At 39.5% G+C, this 23,040-nt stretch overlaps 1 protein-coding gene across 2 annotated transcripts in view; it reads right to left on the reverse strand.

The window, feature by feature from the left end:
- Positions 1-23,040, reverse strand: part of PRR16 (proline rich 16) — a 133,893-nt gene that overhangs the window by 33,563 nt on the left and 77,290 nt on the right. The window contains exons 2-3 of one of the 2 annotated variants that reach the window (XM_072992426.2): positions 19,545-20,443; positions 12,955-18,023 (exon numbers count right to left, since the gene is read on the reverse strand). In XM_072992426.2, coding sequence (XP_072848527.1) covers positions 19,685-20,443 — 759 coding nt within the window. In that variant the 3' untranslated portion in view covers positions 12,955-18,023; positions 19,545-19,684. Of the gene's footprint in view, positions 1-12,954; positions 18,024-19,544; positions 20,444-23,040 lie in introns of those variants that run through there. The other variant, XM_020803631.3, reaches the window with a different exon arrangement.

Consider the following 23,040-nt stretch of genomic DNA (forward strand, 5'->3'; position numbering starts at 1 on the left):
CTGCCACCCTAATGACCTGGCAAAGGATTTAGTTTTTTTTACTCACATGCAAATTAGAAAGTAGTTGAGGAAATTCAAATACAGCTTCAAACTGTTGTGTTGTGATTTCTTTTTTTGGAGAACATGCGTGAATCTCCATTGCCAGTATTAATTTAATTTCATAGCATGGGCTAGAAATCTTTCCTTGAATTTAACTTTCACCAAAGCTAATGTCTCTGTTGCTTCTCCTCACTGAATTGGTGAGGGACTGTACAGAAAGAAAGGTCAAGCAAACACCTATGAACTGTTGTACTTTCTGGCAAGTTTCTACTGAGTGTGCTCAACAGTTAAGAAATGGCTCTTTTCCTGTTTGAAGGAGCCATTTTATAAATTTTTCTACAACTACTGGATGGATTTGCTTCAAATGAAAAAAGAGGCTAGGGTAATTACTGTAATTTCAAAATAAAAGTTAATAGTTTGTGACCTACTACAAGTGAACTTGTATGAAGACAGAATACCCAGTATTTTCCCCACCACTTATTTGGAAAAAAATTGAATAAGAAAAAATGAGAAACTATCTGCTATTTAATTTTTATTTTTATAAGACATAAGAGCATCTTTTGGCTATAGCTAGAGAAACAAGTGCTGGTATCCTTGATTCAACAGATGAACTTAAATGGAAAATGAACATTAATAGTTGATTTCTAGCGTTCAAGATAATATTTGAATATTTTCTTCCTTTTTCCATGATCTGATGTAGAATTAATTTTTCAAAAAAGCAAACAAGCCTTTTGGATAAACCAAGACACCTGTCCAGCAAAACCGTAACTGAAAGCACAGTCTCAAGCTTCGTATTCCAGCATTTTGTTATGTGGTGTAATTCTTACTGCTGAACTTAATAGCTGAGGAAGTAACATGGAATGCTACCTTGTAACAGTTTCATTTTAGAGTGACAACTGCTAATTTTATGTGATAAAAAGAATCATCTTTGCCTATCTTGGCAATTGAAAGATTCCCAACAAATCTGCTATGAGATCCACTTGAAAAGTTTGTCCTCACAGGTCAAACTGAAAAATTTCAAAACTTCTCTCATCACTCCATAAAACACAGACACTCTTATATCTCCTGCATTTTCATATATTAACTTGCTTTATTTTGCAAACAAACAAACAAACCCCAGTAATAATAACTGAGGCATTTTTGTGTGAAAAAAAAGTTGTATTTCCCACAAAAAACACACATCTTGTGCAAAATGCAAACATATTTATGCAAAATAAAATATCTTTTAAGGTTATATAGTCATGCTCCATCCACAAACACTGTTCATTTGCTAAGACTACTGATGCTTTAAAAAGTGCAGGCTTTTTCATTGTTGTGTTGAACTGAAAAATCTCAGTGTTTGACCAATTTTCTGATGGGATGTTTCAATGTGTAAAGGCACCCTTTTAAACCGAGGGTGAGAAGGTTTGCAAGTATTTGTCACATCCGTAGAGTGAAGAGGGGATCCTTCTGTTTTGGTCTACAGAGTGAAAATTTCAAAGCCTGGTGACAGGTATTTTAAGTTTTCAGTAAGAGGTTCTCCAAGGATTTTCCCCACTTTCTTTTTTCCTTCCTCTACCTTCTTTCTTTTAATTGGAAATAAAAGACTTGCAGACATGACAGAAGCTTGCCTGCCTTATATAGTGCCGGGTAGTGTCCCAGGTTCCTCAACAACTGTAGAGAACTCGTGGTTCTCCAGATGCTGTATTACATTTCCCACCATTCCAAAATAATAAATCCAGTCCAGTAACATTATGAGCACCATAAGCTACACTGAGACTGGATCATGAAGTAGTCAAAACAGCACATCTCTACATAATAGCACAGTCTTGCTGTCAAATGTAAGGATCAAGACTGATCTGTAGGCACAGAATCCCAACACTGCAGATGGTGGTTGTGGAAATGGAAAAAATATTGCTGGTTGTTTGGCATCCTAAATGAGAGCACACCACAATGCAGGATATTGATTCAAGTACCACTTGTTATATATAAGTAAGTTTTAATGCTTACTTATAAAGCCCTAAATGGTTTAGGACCTCGATATTTGGCGGAACGCCTACTCCCACCAAGCTCTACCTGGATCACCCGTGCAAGTCAGGAGGTGAGGCTGAGGGGCCTGACGCCCAGAGAGGCCTGGAAGGGAAAAACACGAAATCGGGACTTCTTGGCAGTGGCTCCTTGCCTCTAGAACAAACTTCCTCCGGAGATTCGTGTGGCCCCTACGCTGGGTATCTTTAAAAGCCAAGAAAAACATGGATGTTTATTCAGGCCTTCCCTCCAGTCAATACTTGATTCTCTCTTCTCATTTCTCTTTAATTTATTTTTACTCTATTTTCTTGGTTTCCACATTTTCATTTGTAGATTTATGTACCTATGTGTTTTTATTAATTGTTTGTATTATATTGGAAGCCGCTCTGAGTGGTCACATAGACCAGATGGGCGGGATACAAATCAAATAAGTAAATATAAATAAATAAATAAATAAAAAATAAAAAATAAATAAATAAATAAATAAATAAATAAATAAATAAATAAATAAATAAATAAATAAATAAATGTCTTCACATTTTTAATACTTTGCAAATATTTATTAATTCAGTCATAAAGTTAATCCCCTAAATAAACCAGTTAAGAGGAATTCCTGCATGTTGCAGGAAGTTACTCATTTTATTCTGATATTCAAACAGATAATCTATGCTAAATTAGACTTATGCTCCTTTACTGATCTTTTTTGTTAACTTAAGTTTTTTGCTGGTCATAATACTTGATAGAAAACTATTGAAAAGTCGAAGAAGCAATTGAAATCTTATTGTCATAGCGTGTATGATAAAGGGGAGTGTGGTTCTCTGTGGATATTTTTCTTTCTTTATCCTATTAAAATTGACTTTCTGTACTCCTTTAAACACTAAATGAATTGTCTGGAATGATTTTAGGTTTTGCAGGAGAAGCAGGAGAAGCTAACTTTAAAAAATGCCACACTGCATCATGGCGGAAATCTGCTATGAATTTGAGCTTTTACCAACATTTCTCTTTAGAATAAACTATTCCTATGGTTAGGTCAGTTGTTTTAATATTTATTTCCTCACAGCTAATAGCAATTGAGTCTCACCTTTTTGCCATAAATTACAAATGTCAGTACACTATGTTTGTACTTTGCAAACATAGCAAAATGTCAGTGATATTCTTAGTTACAACTACACCTTTTATTTTGTTACTATATAATTATGCTTTTTAAATATATTAATGCAACAGACTATCTCTGTTCTCTTGGGCATCAGAGTATATGAACACAGCAAACAATCCTATGCTCTAATAAATAAGTACTCATGGTAGTTTTTATTTCCACCCAGCACGGTTCAGTAAGAATTCATTCACAACAACATGTATTGCCTCAAGACATTTCCAGTAATGAAAATGTATTGTGAGTATCCAGTGGTTACATGCACACACAAAAAGCAAAAAGCGACAAGATCACATCCCCCCCACCAGATTTTTCTGCTGCTTGAGAAATGAATGGACTTTCAGTGTTTCCTACTGTTCAATATAAAACAAACCAACTCTATAATTGTAAATATATGTTCTGCAGCTAGGTTCAACGTCCGAGGTAAATCTGTGGACCTTTGATTTGTTTAATTCACAGTTCTGCAAGAAATTCCAGCATGAAATGTGTCCAATAGTTAGAACAAACAAACACAAAAAAAAAAGGTCAAAACCCAAAAAAAACACACAATACTTTCCATATACAGTTGAATCCCAAGCTGTATGGGATCAAAAAATACATGGGAAGAACAATCTTCACATTTTAGGAAGCTTTTCTATCTTTTTCCCCCTCAAGAGACAATATTTCCTCACATCACATTCTGCATTGACAGCCAACCATGCTATTTTCTAGAACCTAGCAGATTATGCCACTATTTGGCATGAATTCAGCATTGCTGGCACTGATGTGAGAATTATTCACTTCTGATGGAACTCTAGTACTGAAAAAGTACAGGTTGTGTTAGTTTCGAACCGGTGATGCTTGATAGTGTCAGCGGTCTTGCTAAGGAAAGAGCAGATGTTGGGTTTCTTTTGGAGGACTAAAGATGGGGTTTAAGGAATGAATACAGAGAATTTGTATCACAGGTGTTTTGCAGGTGCATAATAGTGCATAATGAAGGAGTGAGGAAAAGTTGGAGAGATCCATAATGTTAATTGTCAAAATGGTTGCCATATTGTCATTTTACTTCATCTCTGTGGCTAAAAGCTGGGTGCAGTTACTATTATTTATTGTATTTGTTAGTACAGTTGGTATTGCTAGTGAAATTGTCTCCAACAGATCCTCAGATGAATAACCGTGCTCTATGCCTGACCTAGAGTTTCAAGTGCAACATATTTCAGAAAGTAATTAGATATTTCCTTCCTCAAGTCTAGAAAGGTAACAGAAGTCTCATTTGTAAATGTTTTGTAGGCTTTTTCAGGCTACTGTAAAGTAGCCATCTGAAGAGCTAATTAGCTATATTAAGATAATTGAAAATTGTTTGTCTAGTTTTCTACTATGAGCAATAAGTTCTAACTATGTATTCATTGCTGAAAGTTTTGATAGCATTCTCTAAATTCTGGTTTTCTTAAGTTTGAGTAGGGCCGGAAAATAGAACTGACAGATAATTTTGCCTGGCATGGCCACTCAAATATAAAATGAAAAAAGTTAAATTTGTATCTGTTTTATATAAAGGATTTTTCTTGCACTTCAACTCCTAGGCAATACATAGCATCCCTCCGGAATCACAACAAGCTATTCAAATCTCCTAGAATATAGGTATCAACTTTATGCTCCACATTTTGAAGTAAGTCCCTCCATTTTTTGTTTTGTTTGTTCCTATTTTGGTATTGAAACAGCAGTTGCTTGAACAGTTCATCTGTCACATGGAAAGCAGAAGGAGGTGATATCTGAACTGTCCTAAACAGAACACCTCCTACAACTACCAAACATTCCTAACTAAAACAGTTGCAGTGTTTGTTAAAAGAACTACATACTACTCAGAACAAACTCTCAAATTTGCTTACAGACAGTGTCCTATCTTAAACCAGGAACTTATCAGGATCAGTCAACTGGTGCACAAATGCAGGAACCAGCTCAATAGTGAAAGTTTATCAACCTGTGAAGTGCGATGATTTTGAGAGCCCAATGAATCTGCTCTGAATTTTACAGAACCTATCCAAAATGCTGAACTCTGTCCTCAAAATGGATTAAGGCTAAAGCTGGAGTGCATTAACTGAACCTGCAATGTCAGGGTCACCAACCTTTACTGTTATGACCTCTGTTCCTTGAACAGAATAACCTGAGGAAAGTATACTATCTCTAAGATTAATGCTAATGGCTTGACCCGACCTACTGTTTTCTGCCACTGCCTTTTAACTATGGCATGATATTTACTTCTAGAGGCCAACCTTCGCACAATCTTAAGCATGTTTACTTGACAATTAAGTGTAACTGAGCTGAATAAGGCTCATTCTAATTATTTTTGCTCAGTACTGAATTGTAAATAGGGAGTATTAACAACGGGAAAACATAAGAAGCAACGTGTAGCATCTTCTTTCTCCATGTGTTCTCTCTGAGACATTAAGATATTGTACTTAATCTAAGGTCAAGAAATGACAATTCAGAAGTTAGAGAGAATTTTGTATATCATACATTAAACATAAGATTATGGCTATCTGATACTTCAAAATATGCAAATAACCCTATCCATATTTCTGTCAACATTATGCATTTGATGAATTAGACTGAGATATGTCAAAAAAAATCTTACTAGGCTTTTTACAAAGTTCATAGAATTTTCTTTTTTCTGCAACAGATGTATGAGCTGTATATTATAAAATTATCAGTATACCCAGGCTCAGTAGATTTAGGTCATGATTTAAGTCACGGAGGAAAAAACCTAACATTGTACGACTGATTTAAATCAGATTTCCTGTTTTGTAATGTATTTAATGAACAGATTTAACACAGATTGTTGCAACATATCATAACATCAGCTTGCAACTGAATTAAGCCTTTAAAACCATCCAAAAACATTTACAACTCTTGCTCATGCAATGAGATTTCTCCTTCCTGTCATCCCCTACAAACGTCCCTACCCTTGTAACTCACACAATCAACTAGGAGATACAGGGTAGAGGCAAACTTCATCTTCCCAGCAGTTGTAGATCATTTGGCAAAGAGACAGCAATGATTAATTAGCCCACATATAGGAATTTGGCAGTGAAGACAGAAGTTGGGAGTTTGATTCCCCGCTGTGCAAATCAGGAGAGCCAGACTGTGTGGCCTTGGGCAAGCTGTACAGTTCCAGGGTGGCCCCAGAAGAAGAGAATGGTAAACCACTTCTGAGTACTGTATTATTTACCTAGAAAAGCCTGGAAAGGGCTGCCGTATGTCAAAAAACACATGACAGCACATTGTTGTTACTGTTGATGTTCAAAAATAATCAAAAATACCAAGCACAATCAATCAAAATTATATAAAAATATTATATAACAGGTGCAAGTTTTAACCAAGAACTTAAATATCTGTTAAATATCAGTGCAGTACGTATGCTGTTCCTAATACTGCCTTTTTTAAAAGCTCTGATGGTGTCATTTCTGAGATCTGCAACTGCTTATAATACTGAGTTAAATTTCTTGTTTCCAAAGACCTGATGATAATGGGGACTACTGTGTGTTTCATCCACAAGTGAGAGATTTCAATTGCCAGGTCTCTGTATATTGTTAGTTTTTCCAATTCTTTATCTTCAACTCTGGCATCTTCTGAAACTGCAGTGTCAATGATCTAGAAATTTCTTTGTTCTATTACTACTATGTCTGGTATGTTATGTTCAAGGTTTCCATCAGTTTGGATCCAGAAAATCCACAAGATCTTGACGTCATTTTCCAACACCTTCTCTATCTAATGTTGCCATCATCATCATCATCATCATCATCATCATCATCATCATCATCATCATCATCATCATCATCATTTAAAATGGAAAGATTGCTGATTCATACCCTCTAAATATATTTATTTTATTTATTTATTTTGGCTCCCAAACACAGCTCCCTCCTGCCTCTGCTTCCTCTACAGGAAAGGGGCTTAGAGCTTCTGCAGGCACTAATTTAAAGCCAAAGCCCCGCCCCCTCAGACCATGTGGTCAAAGGGTCAGCCTACCAGGAAGAACTCACCAACTAAAATGGCTCCCAAGCACAGCTCCCTCCTGCCTCTGCTTCCTCTTCAGGAAAGGGGCTTAGAGCTTCTGCAGGCACTAATTTAAAGCCAAAGCCCCACCCCCTCAGACCATGTGGTCAAAGGGTCAGCCTACCAGGAAGAACTCACCAACTAAAATGGCTCCCAAACACAGCTCCCTCCTGCCTCTGCTTCCTCTTCAGGAAAGGGGCTTAGAGCTTCTGCAGGCACTAATTTAAAGCCAAAGCCCCGCCCCCTCAGACCATGTGGTCAAAGGGTCAGCCTACCAGGAAGAACTCACCAACTAAAATGGCTCCCAAGCACAGCTCCCTCCTGCCTCTGCTTCCTCTTCAGGAAAGGGGCTTAGAGCTTCTGCAGGCACTAATTTAAAGCCAAAGCCCTGCCCCCTCAGACCATGTGGTCAAAGGGTCAGCCTACCAGGAAGAACTCACCAACTAAAATGGCTCCAAAACACAGCTCCCTCCTGCCTCTGCTTCCTCTTCAGGAAAGGGGCTTAGAGCTTCTGCAGGCACTAATTTAAAGCCAAAACCCCGCCCCCTCAGACCATGTGGTCAAATGGTCAGCCTACCAGGAAGAACTCACCAACTAAAATGGCTCCCAAGCACAGCTCCCTCCTGCCTCTGCTTCCTCTTCAGGAAAGGGGCTTAGAGCTTCTGCAGGCACTAATTTAAAGCCAAAGCCCCGCCCCCTCAGACCATGTGGTCAAAGGGTCAGCCTACCAGGAAGAACTCACCAACTAAAATGGCTCCCAAGCACAGCTCCCTCCTGCCTCTGCTTCCTCTTCAGGAAAGGGGCTTAGAGCTTCTGCAGGCACTAATTTAAAGCCAAAGCCCCGCCCCCTCAGACCATGTGGTCAAAGGGTCAGCCTACCAGGAAGAACTCACCAACTAAAATGGATCCCAAACACAGCTCCCTCCTGCCTCTGCTTCCTCTTCAGGAAAGGGGCTTAGAGCTTCTGCAGGCACTAATTTAAAGCCAAAACCCCGCCCCCTCAGACCATGTGGTCAAAGGGTCAGCCTACCAGGAAGAACTCACCAACTAAAATGGCTCCCAAACACAGCTCCCTCCTGCCTCTGCTTCCTCTTCAGGAAAGGGGCTTAGAGCTTCTGCAGGCACTAATGGGAGCCATTTTAGTTGGTGAGTTCTTCCTGGTAGGCTGACCCTTTGACCACATGGTCTGAGAGGGCGGGGCTTTGGCTTTAAATTAGTGCCTGCAGAAGCTCTAAGCCCCTTTCCTGAAGAGGAAATCCTCTCACTCTATTTTTTTTACTTTAATCTGCTAAATAGGATAGCCAAATAGTATTTCTTACACCTGGCGGCAGGAATGTTTCAGGAGTAGGATCATACTTCCACACTATTAGGGAGCAGGCCGGGTAGGTGGGACTCGTCAGCCATGTAAGGCAGCCCATCTAGGAGAAGGAAAACTCTGATTTCAAACCTCCACTGCCTTGTGGCTATATCCACTCATGGGAAAGGCTTCAGGAGATAACCTCGAGGCAAAATCCGGAGCCGGAGTCCCGTAGACAGTTCGTGTTGTTCTGCCAACTCCTGCGACGTCGCTGGAACCAGTTGTATTGGCTCTTGCCTCTCCATTGGACTATTTCAGTGACGTGGAGAGGGGGGATTTGCTGCTTGGGTAACAGCCTATCCTCCATATTATTCTACCCAGGCTTTGTGCTCTGGAGAGGACACTCCAGCTTTGCATACAGTGTCGAAATAACACAGGAACTAGCAGTTACTGGTTATACGTTTTGCTCGATTGGCACAGAGCATGATGCCAGGGACTACTGATGGTCAGAGAGCCGAAAAACAGATCAATAACCATGCACCACGCAACAATCAAAAGAAAACATCTGCCCTAAAGTTGGGAACCTGGAATGTTCGGACAATGACCCCTGGCTTTTCTGACAACCTGCAGGAAATAGACGACGTGCGCAAGACAGCTGTTATCGACATTGAACTGAGTAGACTGCGGATGGACATTGTTGCCCTGCAAGAGACGAGATTGCCAGGCATGGGATCTGTCAAAGAAAAAAACTTCTCATTCTTCTGGCAGGGAAAACCATTGAACGAGACCAGGGAATATGGTGTTGGCTTTGCGGTCAGAAATACTCTGCTGAGATCCATTGTTCCACCTACTGTGGGGAGTGAAAGAATCCTGTCTCTGCAGCTCCACTCATCAGCGGGACTGGTCACCCTCATCAGTGCATATGCACCAACACTGTCATCCACAACAGAAGTCAAAGACAAATTCTATGACGATTTGGCAGCTACTATCAAAAAAGTCCCTGAGAGAGAGCCGCTGTTCATTCTCGGAGACTTTAACGCGAGAGTTGGTGCTGATCACAACTCTTGGCCCACCTGTCTAGGCCGTTTTGGCATTGGGAAGATGAATGAAAATGGCCAACGTTTGCTGGAGTTTTGCTGTTATTATGGTCTTTGTGTCACCAACACATTCTTTAATACAAAGCCTCAACACAAAGTTTCCTGGAGACATCCAAGATCGAAGCATTGGCATCAGCTTGATTTGATCCTCACTAGACGTTCTAGCTTATCTAGTATTACAATCACACGCAGTTACCAGAGTGCTGATTGTGACACTGATCATTCCCTGGTGTGTAGCAGAATAAAACTGCAAACAAAGAGATTGTATCACACTAAAAAGGAAGGAAAACCACGTATAGATATCAACAAGATTCGCAATCAAAGAAAAGTGGAGGAATTTGCCCAAGCGCTTCAGGAAACCCTTCCAGGCCCGGCTGATGCGAATGCACCTGAACGATGGGAACACTTCAAGAACGCTGTTTATAACACTGCCTTGTCCACATTTGGCAAGAAGACCAAAAAGACGGCTGACTGCTTCGAAGCCCATTCAGAGGAGCTGATTCCAGCCATCGAGGATAAGAGGAATGCTCTAGCAGCATACAAAGCCTGTCCTAGTGAGTACAACTTGCAGGCTCTTCGAGCTGCTCGTAGCCAAGTCCAACAGACTGCCAGGAGATGTTCCAACGATTATTGGCTTCAGCTATGCTCTCAGATACAGATAGCAGCGGACACAGGTAACATCAAGGGAATGTATGATGGTATCAAGCAGGCTTTAGGTCCAATACAGAAGAAATCTGCTCCCTTGAAGTCTACTACAGGCGTGATCATCCAGGATCGAGCACAGCAGATGGAACGCTGGGTACAGCACTACTCTGACCTATATTCTAAAGAGAATGTAGTAACGGAAGAGGCACTAAATAACATTGAGTGCCTGCCTCTCTTGGAAGAGCTGGACAGTGAACCAACTTTAGCAGAAATAAAAGCAGCCTTGGATTCCCTTGCCTCTGGCAAGGCACCTGGAAAGGACAACATCCCCGTTGAAGTTTTGAAGTGTTGTAAAGAGATCATCACCACTGAGCTGTATGAACTCTTTTCTCTTTGCTGGAGAGAAGGTGGAGTACCACAGGACATGAAGGACGCAAACATCGTCACATTGTATAAGAACAAAGGCGACAGGGGCGACTGCAATAACTACCGTGGTATCTCTCTTCTCAGCGTTGTAGGGAAGCTGCTGGCCCGTGTTGTGCTGAAGAGACTTCAGGTGCTTGCAGACAGAGTGTATCCAGAATCACAGTGTGGTTTTCGAGCTAACAGATCCACCACTGACATGGTATTCTCCCTCCGACAGCTGCAGGAGAAATGCAGGGAACAACAACAGCCACTCTTTGTGGCCTTCATAGATCTCACAAAGGCCTTTGACTTGGTTAGCAGGGACGGACTTTTTAAAATACTTCCCAAGATTGGATGTCCACCTCAACTCCTTACTATCATCAGGTCCTTTCATGAGGAAATGAAGGGCACTGTAGTTTTTGATGGCTCAACATCAGATCCCTTTGACATCAGAAGCGGAGTAAAACAAGGCTGTGTCCTTGCGCCAACCCTGTTTGGGATCTTCTTTGCTGTCATGCTGAAGCAGGCCTTTGGAACTGCAACAGAAGGTGTCTATCTCCGGACTAGATCAGATGGAAAGCTTTTTAATCTCACTAGATTGAGAGCGAAGACCAAAGTCCAACTGAAATGCATGCGGGACTTCCTCTTTGCTGATGATGCAGCCATTGTTGCCCACTCTGTTGAAGACCTCCAACAACTCATAAATCATTTTAGCAAGGCCTGCCAAGACTTTGGACTAACTATCAGCCTGAAGAAAACACAAGTCATGTGCCAGGGCGTGGACTCACCTCCCTCTATTACTATCTCCATGCAAGAACTGGAGGTTGTTCATGAATTTGTGTACCTTGGCTCAACAATCTCTGACACTCTCTCCCTAGATGTCGAGCTGGATAAACGCATTGGGAAAGCAGCTACCATGTTCTCTAGACTCACAAAGAGAGTATGGCTTAACAAGAAGTTGACGGCATACACCAAAATCCAGGTCTATAGAGCCTGTGTCCTGAGCACACTCCTATACTGCAGCGAGTCCTGGACCCTTTGTGCACGGCAGGAGAGGAAGCTGAACACCTTCCATATGCGTTGTCTCCGACGCATTTTTGGTATCACCTGGCAGGACAAAGTTCCAAATAGAGTAGTCCTAGAACGAGCTGGAATTTTCAGCATGTATACAATATTGAAACAGCGCCGTCTACGTTGGCTTGGGCACGTCGTGAGAATGGCCGATGATCGGATTCCAAAAGATCTCCTGTATGGAGAATTAGTGCAGGGAAGCCGCCCCCGAGGGAGACCACAGCTGCGTTACAAGGACATCTGCAAGCGGGATCTGAAGGCCTTAGGAATGGACCTCAACAGATGGGAAACCTTGACGTCTGAGCGTTCAGCCTGGAGGCAGGCGGTGCATCATGGCCTCTCCCAATTTGAAGAGACACTTGTACAGCAGACCGAGGCAAAGAGGCAGTCCCGAAACAAGCAAAACCAGGGAGCTGGACAGGGGACAGATTGGATTTGTCTCCAGTGTGGAAGGGATTGTCACTCTCGAATTGGCCTTCTCAGCCACACTAGACACTGTTCCAAGACCTCCATACAGAGCACGATACCATAGTCTCTTGAGACTGAAGGATGCCTACACATTTATTTATTTTATTTATACCCCGCCCATCTGGTCTTGTGACCACTCTAGGTGGCTAAGATACTAAGCAATCTCACTCATGCGAAGCTAAGGTTGCAACTCTAAACATCCCAATAGATAAAGTAGGCCTCTCTTCTCGGTCAACAAGCAAAAGATCAGGATGCAAGTATCCAAAGCCTTTCACCAGCATATGTTGGCAGTCATTGGATGGAATGGCATGTCCCAGTGAACGAGAAAGTAAATGCCGGTGCTATTTTTAATAATAATTATTTGTAATTTGACAACTAAGTCCATTAGACTGCTCAGGAAGTTGGATGAACAAAAGAAGAGATCATTCACATAGGCTGTCTGAATAATCCCAGGACAGATGCTTATCAATCTTTATTTCTATCTTGTTTCTAAGGCACGAACCAAAGTACCTGCAGGGACTCACTATTCACTGTGTCTAGTAGAAATGTCATGACGATACCTATAATAACTCATTTATAGTTATGTATATAATGCTAACTGTAGCATTCATGTGCCCCCAATGCTATAGCTTCTTCTGATCCTTTACAAAGAAATGTGACCATCAGTGTCATGTGTTTAAAAGATCATCACTATATAATTTTGACTGGACACAAGTTAAGTTTTCTCATTTTAAAACAGGTTTGTTTTTTCAAAAAAAAAGAAAAACTATTAATGATATTTAAATAAATAATTTTTAAAAGACTCTTGATATTGTTACGTATACACATATACATACATACATCTCACGATGTCTGTTGTGCCTGTGGTTCACATTTTTTAAGGTTGGTTAGTACTATGGTGGTATCAAACATAATTCTCCATTGTACAAAAATTTGTGCAACTGCTTCTACTACATTTCATGCAAATGGAGAATTTCTTGTACAAATCCTTATGTAATGCTGCAGGCCAGTGTAAATTGAAATTCATAGGTCAGCCATTTAAAAGCAAGGCAAATAAGAATAATCTCAAACAGACTAGTACATGCAGGGACAGATTAAAGACCTCATTGCTACTATACAATGCAACGATGGCATGCTCCATTGCTGTTTATAGAGTGATTTATCATTTACTTCTTGTTGCACATGCCACCACACAGAATTTGCAACCATGACTGTAATTTTGCTAGAAAAACCATAAGGAAAGTTTACATAATGCTTATCAGATTTGCCAGATAATTTTTTAAAAAATAGGAGAAATATGTGAATTCCAAATATTTATATATAATAAACAATATAATAAAACCTGATTGCCAGTCTAAATCACACAAGATTGGAAAGGACAAAGCCAGCACAAATAAGGAATGCATGAGTATCTTCCTTCTAGCAAATTAGATGGTAACATATTCAAACAGGCCAAGGTAAAGGCTCTACAGTCATTGCGGAATTCTGTGTTACAAAGGTAATCTGCCAAGTTTAAGATTCTACCACTGGATAATGCAAGATTTGAGCTCTGTCCATCTGGAAAACATCCCGTATCCATTGTTGGATCATGTCTTTGGCTCTGAAGTGCCCGTGCTGCAGTACAATGGATGGACTGAACCCATAAGTTAATCATTTTTCCTCAGTGGCTCTCCCTAGACTAAAGGGTGGTTATCTGTTAGAATCAGGGAAACTGATCTGAAGAGTTAAAGCTTAGTTTAAACTAGAGACTGATATTGTTGGAATCAAACAATACAATTACTATCCTTCCTGATTCTGTTCTTATTAGGACAATAAAATGAAGGACACCAAAAATTGTAAGAATTTATATTGTATCACTCCAAGATGAAGAGTACATAACTGTGACCCATACATAAGTTGTGCCTTCCACCTTTAAATGAAAAACATTTAGGATGGATGGCATATGTGAACCCCTTGTGAGAAACAGGATATCAATATGGGAGTAAAAGTTCTTTGAGCACTTTTAGTGGCCTGCTTGATCTGAGATGTTCAGTGCCTTGTTCAATATCATGTCCCTCTATGGGTCAAACCCAATAATTTTATTTAATTTTATTGGTATTTAATAATAAGGTGCTTCTCTGAACAGTAAGCTGTAAATATCCAAAGTGCTCTCCTAAGCCCTATTTGTGAGGTGGGTAAGATGTCATTTGCATAGACTAAGGCAGGAATTGATCTATTCACAAATACTGCTGTATGGATAAAGTTTTTACAAGTTAAATTGCACGGTGGCCAAGACACATTCCTGTTTCCTGCCCCTCCTGACTGGAACTCTATGGGATGATTAACTATGTAGGGTACACTTCATTCTCAGCAAAGTATTGTAGTGTACTGAACAAATAATAAGAAGAAATCTACAACGTAGGGAAGTGTTTTGGAGTCTGGCCCAAAGTCTGTCCTGAGGGAAACTGTTAAATGCTGATTACAATCCAGTGTAATTAACTAGCAGGGATTTTATATATGTGTATGCATGCTGCTTTGAGAAGCAAAACAGGGAGAACAAGCAAAGAACAGGCTGATTATTGAAAGAAATGCAAGCATTCTCTCCAATGCTTCTAATCTTGAAATAATTCATGCCATGAAGTAGCTGCCTCAATCAATTGCCACAATTTGCACTTAAGTGTTGTTTTCATTAAAGCACTATTTGCCCATTTTGGCTTAATTTGTCCCAAAACAGCTCCTTTTCTCATTTCCTTTCCATTCAAAGAAGTCTACAAAATACCTAACTGTATTAAAAGGAATAAGAAATAATGTTGTGGTTTCTTATTTTTGTCTTTGGAGATGAGACAGCAAGGATTTGCATCCTTAGTCAAAATTTGTGATGGAACAATGAACTCATCTGAATTTGTCATGGAAATTACAGCACATGTTATTTGGGGATGCATATTATACTGAAATGTCACATACAGGAAGGACGTTACATTCAAACAGTTAACTTAATTCCCTTTTGTACATTAACAAGTGAATGTATCCGTCTGCTGACAGAGACAAAGAACGCACACAGAAGGAGCTTTGGGATGAGGGAAAGACTTCAATCTGGCCACGAACTGCGGCCAGATTACTGCTAGCAGTCGTGATTCCAGCAGCAGTGATCTGGCAGCAATGTTTAGCTATTAAACATAAAAGGGAGGCTTAGGAGCTGGATAGGTTTAGGTATCTAGCTGTGGAGCCAGAGGCTGGGAGTTCAATTCCCCACTGTGCCTCCTTGACAGGGGCTGGACTTGATGATCCAGAGGGTCCCTTCCAGCTCTGCAGTTCTAAGGTTGTTGTTGTCGCTGCTGTTACTACTTCAGTGTAAGTAGCATAACAAGATTTCAGCCAGTGTTACAGTTTATTTGACAGATCAGTAATAGGAAGAAGAAACTACTACCATGACAATGATCATGGCTCATTAAAAAAAACAAGCCAAATAGCTAAAATTACACACGTACACATGAAATGTTTAAATAGTTAAAACTGTACAGGTATCACTAGTGGAATATTCCACAGATTATGAACAGCTGATGTTTTGTCTGTTGCGTCTGCTTAGTTTCAGACTTGTCCGTTACTATCAAACCAAATTATAATTCAAAGAACTATTAATCTGCAAATCTGTAGCAACCTTATGATCTGGGAAACAACTCTTGGAAAAGGGATGAGCTTTGCCTGGAGACTTGCTGACAGAGCTCATAAATCCCGAGTGGATTCTAAATCAAGCTAACAGAGCTCACCCATCAATATCCAACTGTGATAAAAATGTTATTATTGGTGCACAAAGGTGCAGCAATGACCTTGTGCTGGCAGAGCAAATCAACATTCAATAAGGCCATTCTAAAACTGGGGGCAGCCCAAACAAAAAACAGTAGCTTTTAAACTGGGCTTCAGATCAACACCAAAATTGGCATCACAGTAGCAGCCAGCCTGTTCTTGCTCTGTGCCAAGCTTGGGGAAGTGTGGGCAAAGGATTTTTGAGTTACAGTGTTTAAAATGTTCCCCTCATTCAGAAATAGGCAAACAGATCACATAAATTGAAAAAACACCATAATCTTGCTTATTTTTAAATAGAATGTTTTGCAGTACGTGCTTTTTTTATTTCAAAAGAAACTGGACTTCAGGGACCGGGGGAAAAAGGCCTTTAAAGATGGAAAACAACTACTTTGTTATAAGAACGCATGGTGCAAGAAAGCCAACAGGAGCTTCATGAAATGAAACACTGTATACATCCCTGGAAAAGGCCCTGATGTTGGGAAAGTGTGAAGGGGCGAAAGAGGATGAGATGGTTGGACAGTGTCATTGAAGCTACCAATATGAATTTGACACAACTCCGGGAGACAGTGGAAGACAGGAGGGCCTGGCATGCTCTGGTCCATGGGGTCATGAAGAGTCAGACATGACTTAATGACTAAACAACAACAACATGCATGTCCAGGCAAGGGAGGGAAGAGAGGGAAATATTTAGAGAGAAAGGTCACAAAAACAGACTGATTAGATAGATTTTCTTTAAAGAGGAAGAAACAGAGGTTTGCTTTAAAGAAAGTAATGGAGTAACAGTCTTACAGAAAGAGGGATAAACATTCTCTCAGGATTTCTGAGACCAAACAGTCTCCTCCCCTTTTTTAAAATGGGAAATAAGATCCACCACTGGGGCAATCTAAACTTTTTTAGACCCTGACAATCAGGATGCAACTGGCTGACACTTAGCTTTTAAAGTCCTTCCTGGCCAAACAGACTTATCAGAATCATGCTCACAAGGGGATTCTGTGTCTGCTTCTGTATCTGACACAAAGAGAATATTAAAAATGTGTTAAAATACAGATACTGAAAATATTTTAATATATATTTAAACAAAGAACAAATATTCAGAAGCTCGCTCATTGAAGCCGTGAAATTGTTTGCTTTGTGGCTCGCGATGGTCTTATTTGCTGTTAGCAGAGCTTTGGTGCCTATATGTTGTCATGGCCTTCCATAGACTATCTTGACTGCTGACATAAGTGTCAGGAACATTCAGGCTGCCCTTTGCGATGTAAAGTCTGGAACCTTTGCTATGTAAAGTTTGAAATATTTTGTCCTGCTGGCAAGCAAGATATTGTGCAGTAATATTGGGGCATTTCCTGGCATTTTGAACCATGGGTAGAGAAACACAATATCTCACATGCATAAAATGAGTTACACTATTGTTCACTTAATTGAAATGGCAGTTTTTGCATTACTTATATCTTTCCCTTAAACATCAGTAGGATTTAAAAGGCTGAGGTCTGATGTTAGTTTTTTACTCTGTGTGTAAATCTGAAATAACAAATGTTCGAATGATACATATTTTGCTTATTACTTTCAGTGCCCAGGAATATACAATAAACACAACCATTTTCCTTTTATAAAAGTATCAGTCCATGCTTTCTTTGTGAAGCCTGCGAAGGGATAGCCACATTTGTACGAACACCTCATTATTTCAAAAACCTCAGTTCCTTTTGATAGGGGATCTGTTCCATCAGGCAGCAGAGGGGGTCTTTGATATATCAGAGAAACAGAGACAAGGAAACATAAATGGGGAGTCTAGATCACATCATAAGGTATGAATACATTCCCTGACATCATGAAATCTGTGGCTCTGCTACACATGTGTTTTTTTTCCAGTTTAGAGGCAGTAAAGCTATTTTTGAGAGGCAGGTGATGCAGGACTGTTTCCAGAGTTGTCACGTGGGACTGTGAGGCCTTTGGTGACTCCACACCCTTCACCTCTAATCCATTTGGAAACAATGGGAGGGACGCCCTCTGATTTGCCACTGTATTTTCACTGCAAGTAACATTGAAGAATCATCGCTATTGACTGATCATTGGCAATAACAAAGATCCCTGTCTGATTTGCATTCAATATTGTAAGGAAAAAATGAGGGGATGATAGACATGTAATTTGTTCATCCTCCTGAAAGCTTCTTAGCCCTGCTGGCAGGAAGTTGTAATCCAAAAACGTAGACAAGTACAACATTGTCTACTATTGATAAAAGGTCCTACATTTTAATATTAATTTGTACAATCTCATACAATCCCCATACACAGAATATACTCACCATCATTAAGGGTATTTCAGGATCCTTAGTAAACAACAAAGGAGACTAACTTCATATGCTCCAACTGTAGATGAGCAAGCCTTTCTCATTAATAATTGTTTAAAAAAGGGAACAAATCAAAGACAATTTGAGTTACTGTCTGAGCCAACTGGAATGTAAGAATTTCGAACCTTTAGATCTTTTTAAAAAACTCCTGAAGATTGTTATCAGACATATATTGGGAGAACTCTGCTAACTCCACTAACATCTCATACTTGTTGGGACAGATAACTGCTTATTATGTGGTCTCCTAGCACTCATTTTTAAAGCCAGTAAGACATCGCGCTGGCACAAACGTCTCATACAATTATGATTAGAGCCTGTCATTCTAGTGGGAACACTCTCGTGTGTTCAACCATGTTTGGCACACTTAGTCTTTCTGCCACCACAGTAGTGAATTAACAGTGCTTACGCACTGAGATTCATCCTGTAATATGTAAAATGCCATAAAAGGCTACACATAAGCACCAACAGAAGAAGGTAGATAACTGAACTAATGACCAAGCAATAGGTTGAGATGAGGACACCCAAGGTCAGAGGGGGTACATTGCTTGGGGTGAATATTAAATTGAGAAAGGGACCCTATGTATTTCTACTCCCACTGAATTCAATTGTACTGATTCCCAGTATGTTACACAATTGTATCCTAACAGTCTTTTTATTTGGCAACCTTTGCAGAACTGAACAATTTGGCTTTCTTATGAAGCATGTATGACTTGTTTTAGTTATGAAGGCTCAAAATGGAAGTTGGTTTAAACTAATAAATCTAGAGTTGGTGTAAAACATTGCATCACAAACACTATCATAGTAAACTACAATGTTTTCTTTCACTAAAGACACTGAACGTAAATAGTCTGAGCGGTAAAATTGCAGTTCATGTGTTCCTGAAGAAAACGTTGTAATGAAATAGTCTATAACATTTTTTAAAAAAATTCCTACAGTGTTGAGGGGAGTAAAGTTCTTTGCTGTTTAGATCATTTTCTGTCATTGTACATTATTTTTCTATTAAAAAGTGTTTACTTTCCTATCTGTTGCTGCCCATGTCAGGTTCCCACATGAATTTTTCAACACATAGGCTATGGCTAATGATATCTTGCTTTAGCCCATATACCAGTGATGACCTATGCCACAATCATTATATCAATTTCAAGAATGAAGTTTTTGCATGTTTACAACAAACAGCATTAAATAATTTCCTTTGTACTTACCATATAATTTTTATGCCACTTCACAGAAGAAGGGGTGTAATATATTTGGGCTTTTTATTGCTTGAGTAGAAAGTGCTCATTACCTCTTTTTTATGTTCATACATAAGAAAAAAAAACCACAAAGTTTTCCAAGTGGGACATCACACTGTTGTAGTGGTCGATTTCCTCAAGATGGTCTTCTGGGGTTTTGGTGCAGTTTGTGGAGGCACAGTTGCAGGTCTGAGTGGGGGAAAACTACTACTAGGGCTTATTCCCACCCCTCCATTTTCTAACGGAAAAGGAGGAAGTGGAGGAGGTGGAGGTGGTAAGGGAGGACATTGGGGAGGAAGCTTTCCCGGCATATGAGTAGGTTCACTGTGCAAATGGACCTCCCTGTTCTTAATATTATATCGGACATCACAATCTGCACAATAGCCATGGTACTGCACATTTTCGTTAAATCGTACCCGTTCTCGTGTTCCAGGCTGAGGACACCTGTCCTTTTCAGATCTGTGCATCAGAGGTTGCATTGGAACTTTGTCCACGTTACTATTAGACATACAACATATATCTCCATTTGGAATTTTATTTGGTCCCCCTGGTAAACCTCCATTTCGTAACAGAGTCCCATTAGTCTTTACAGGGTTGGCAGGAGTAAATGACCGGTGAGAATCTTCACACTTCACAGGAGTCAACCGTGGAGGAGGTGGAGGTGGATTGGGCTTCCTTAGTACAGTGAGAATGGCAGATGGATGGGCTGGAGGCCTGATGAGTGGTGCATTGGTTCGCACCTTGATTTTTTCCAGACTTGATGCCGTTGTGCTACTTGAGCTGCTGTTCAATGTATCTGTTTTTGAACTGTCAGTCATCTCATCTTCCAGCTGCAGGTCAGAAGTCAATGTGTCAATCTGGTCAACTACCTGCATGAAAACCAAAGACAGATTATAATCAAAATTCATGAGAATGAAAGGGAGAGCAGGAGTCTGCATACACAAATTTTGCCTTTTGTAAAAGTATAATTTTTTTTATATTTACTGTAACACATAGTTTTCTCAAACATATTTAACAGAACAGTAGCATATACATTTTATATTTTAAAAATTCCAATGAAACTATCTCAAGATTTTGTCAAAAATAAAGGTGAGGGAGAGAGATAAAAAGGTAAAAATACCATAGCACCTTAAAGTATTTTTTAAAAGAGTCTTTAAATTGCTACAATATTTTCCCCCTTTCTTTCATCTTCTACCTTTACTTCTGCCAACATTTTGGATGTTCATACATGTTAAAATATCAATTCATTTTCCTTGATATATCCACTAATGATTCACTATATGATCACTGCAAAAGAAACAGTTCAACTATGTTTATTTGCGTAAAATTATTTCTAAATACGTCTAGCGCAACAGATAATTCAAGACATAGCACTAGAAATCAAGGCCTTTCTTGAAAATATAAGTGTGTTCTGAGTTGGAGGATGAGGGAGAAGATTATCCAGAACAAATTAATTCAAGTTTACATATAAGTAAAAAGAAGGGGTGTCCATTTTTAGAAGCTGACAGAAAATATCTACATTTCCCCCTCTCAGACATGATAATAAATCCATGAAAGAAGTGTCCCTGATGATGTTTGGAGATATTCCATTATGTTAATTGTTTGTGTGTTCAAATCTCAATGAATTTTAGGGTATAAAAAGGCCTGAAATATCTATGATGGGACTGCATCCATGAAATCTCACACTGAAATAAATGTATTAGTCTTAAAGGTGCCAGAATGCTTTTATTTCCACTGTTGCTAAAATAGTCTAACACAGCTACCTGACTATTATTATACTGTATGTTAAGTATATCTGAGCAGATTAAAATATCTGAAGCGTCTCCATGAAGACACTCATCAAGCCAATGTTAATGCCACAAAAATCTTGTTTACTTTGCACATTTCTTTCTGCTAAACGGCTTTATATGTGGGCTTGGAGGTTCACACTGTAACTCAACTCTCAAAAGCCATCTTTAATGAATACTCACACTGTAATTTGACCACCATAATGTCAAGCAGAGCAGAACACCATACTTTTACTACTGTGGCTTTCCAGGTATTGATAAACCCCATTTTTGCGATTTTGCAGCAGTGCTAGTACTCAGTTCATACATGATCATAAAACATCGACTTTAAAATGGAATCTTGCTACGTGGGATTTTTGAATTTGATTCAAAGCAGTTTATGCCATTACCAAAAATGCCATCTCAGTTGCCACAAAAGCAAGAACAACAGAACGTTGTCAGCCACTCGTATAGAGCTGGCTTGTACTAAGTTGAGTCAGTGGCAAATCTAGGTCAACATTCCTTACTCAGGTAGCAGCAGCTGTCTTAGATTTCTTGTGGGTTCACTATTCAGAGATTAAAGAAATGCATAGTGGTTTATGGAATTAGCAGGTATGGTGACCTCATCACAATATAATGTAGGAACACTCCTCTTCCTCACTCCATGAGGTACAACAATGGACAAAGTCGAACGATGATCTGATAAGGCAGATTCCTACATTCCTAAAAATAAAAAGTCAATCTTTTTGCTTTTAACAATTCTTTTTCTTTGCTTTAGGTCCAATTGCTTTCCAGTTCTAATTTCTCTCACACAAAGTCTGACATCACTTACTCCAGATGTTCTGGACCACAGTAGCCACCAGCCTCAGCCAGCATGGGGTGACTGAAGTTATAGACTATGTGGAAGGCTGCAAGCTGCCCACTCCAGAGATTCAAAAATAATTTCAGGTTTGAATAAACTGTGAAATTCACAACAAAAATTCCACAACACAAGTTTCTTCAAGCTCCATCTTAAAAAATAAAAAGTCATAAATAATGCATGTTTCTCATGTAAAACAACCTGAACATAAAACTACAGTAAAAACAATGTGGGATAATTTTACCTTAGGGTAGAAATCATACATCAGTCATAATCAAAGAATGCCATGTTGACTTATTCATTCTATTCTGAGGTACAATTTCACTGTAATCTTCTTATAAGTAACAAGGAAACAAATGCACCCCTAAACATAAATCCTCACACACCCCTCTATCTACTCTAGCAAAATCCAGCAATTCTAAGACCATATTTTCCAGATTTTATTTACTCTCATGTGGATATTCAAGCACATTTTGGCCATGTCTTCCTTCCATGTCCTCAAACATCATAATCATACTGTACCATGATGTATTCTAGCTGGCTCACATGCTAGCAAGTAGTCCAATGGATAGTCCACATTGGAAAAGACGGATTTTTATCTGCAAAGAAGAAGAATGCATAATCCTCAAGATGATGCTGGACTGCAGCTCCCATTATCTCTCACTGTTGGCTATGCTCACTATTTATTTATTTATTTGTTTGTTTGTTTATTGAATGATTGATTGATTGATTGATTGATTGATTGATTGATTGATTGATTGATTGATTGATTGATTGATTGGATTTCTATCCCGCCCATCTAGACCAAAGGACTATTCTATGGCTAATATGAGTATCAGAC

Source organism: Pogona vitticeps, chromosome 2 (genome assembly GCF_051106095.1).
Source record: "Pogona vitticeps strain Pit_001003342236 chromosome 2, PviZW2.1, whole genome shotgun sequence".
In the NCBI taxonomy this organism is placed as follows: Eukaryota; Metazoa; Chordata; class Lepidosauria; order Squamata; family Agamidae; genus Pogona; species Pogona vitticeps.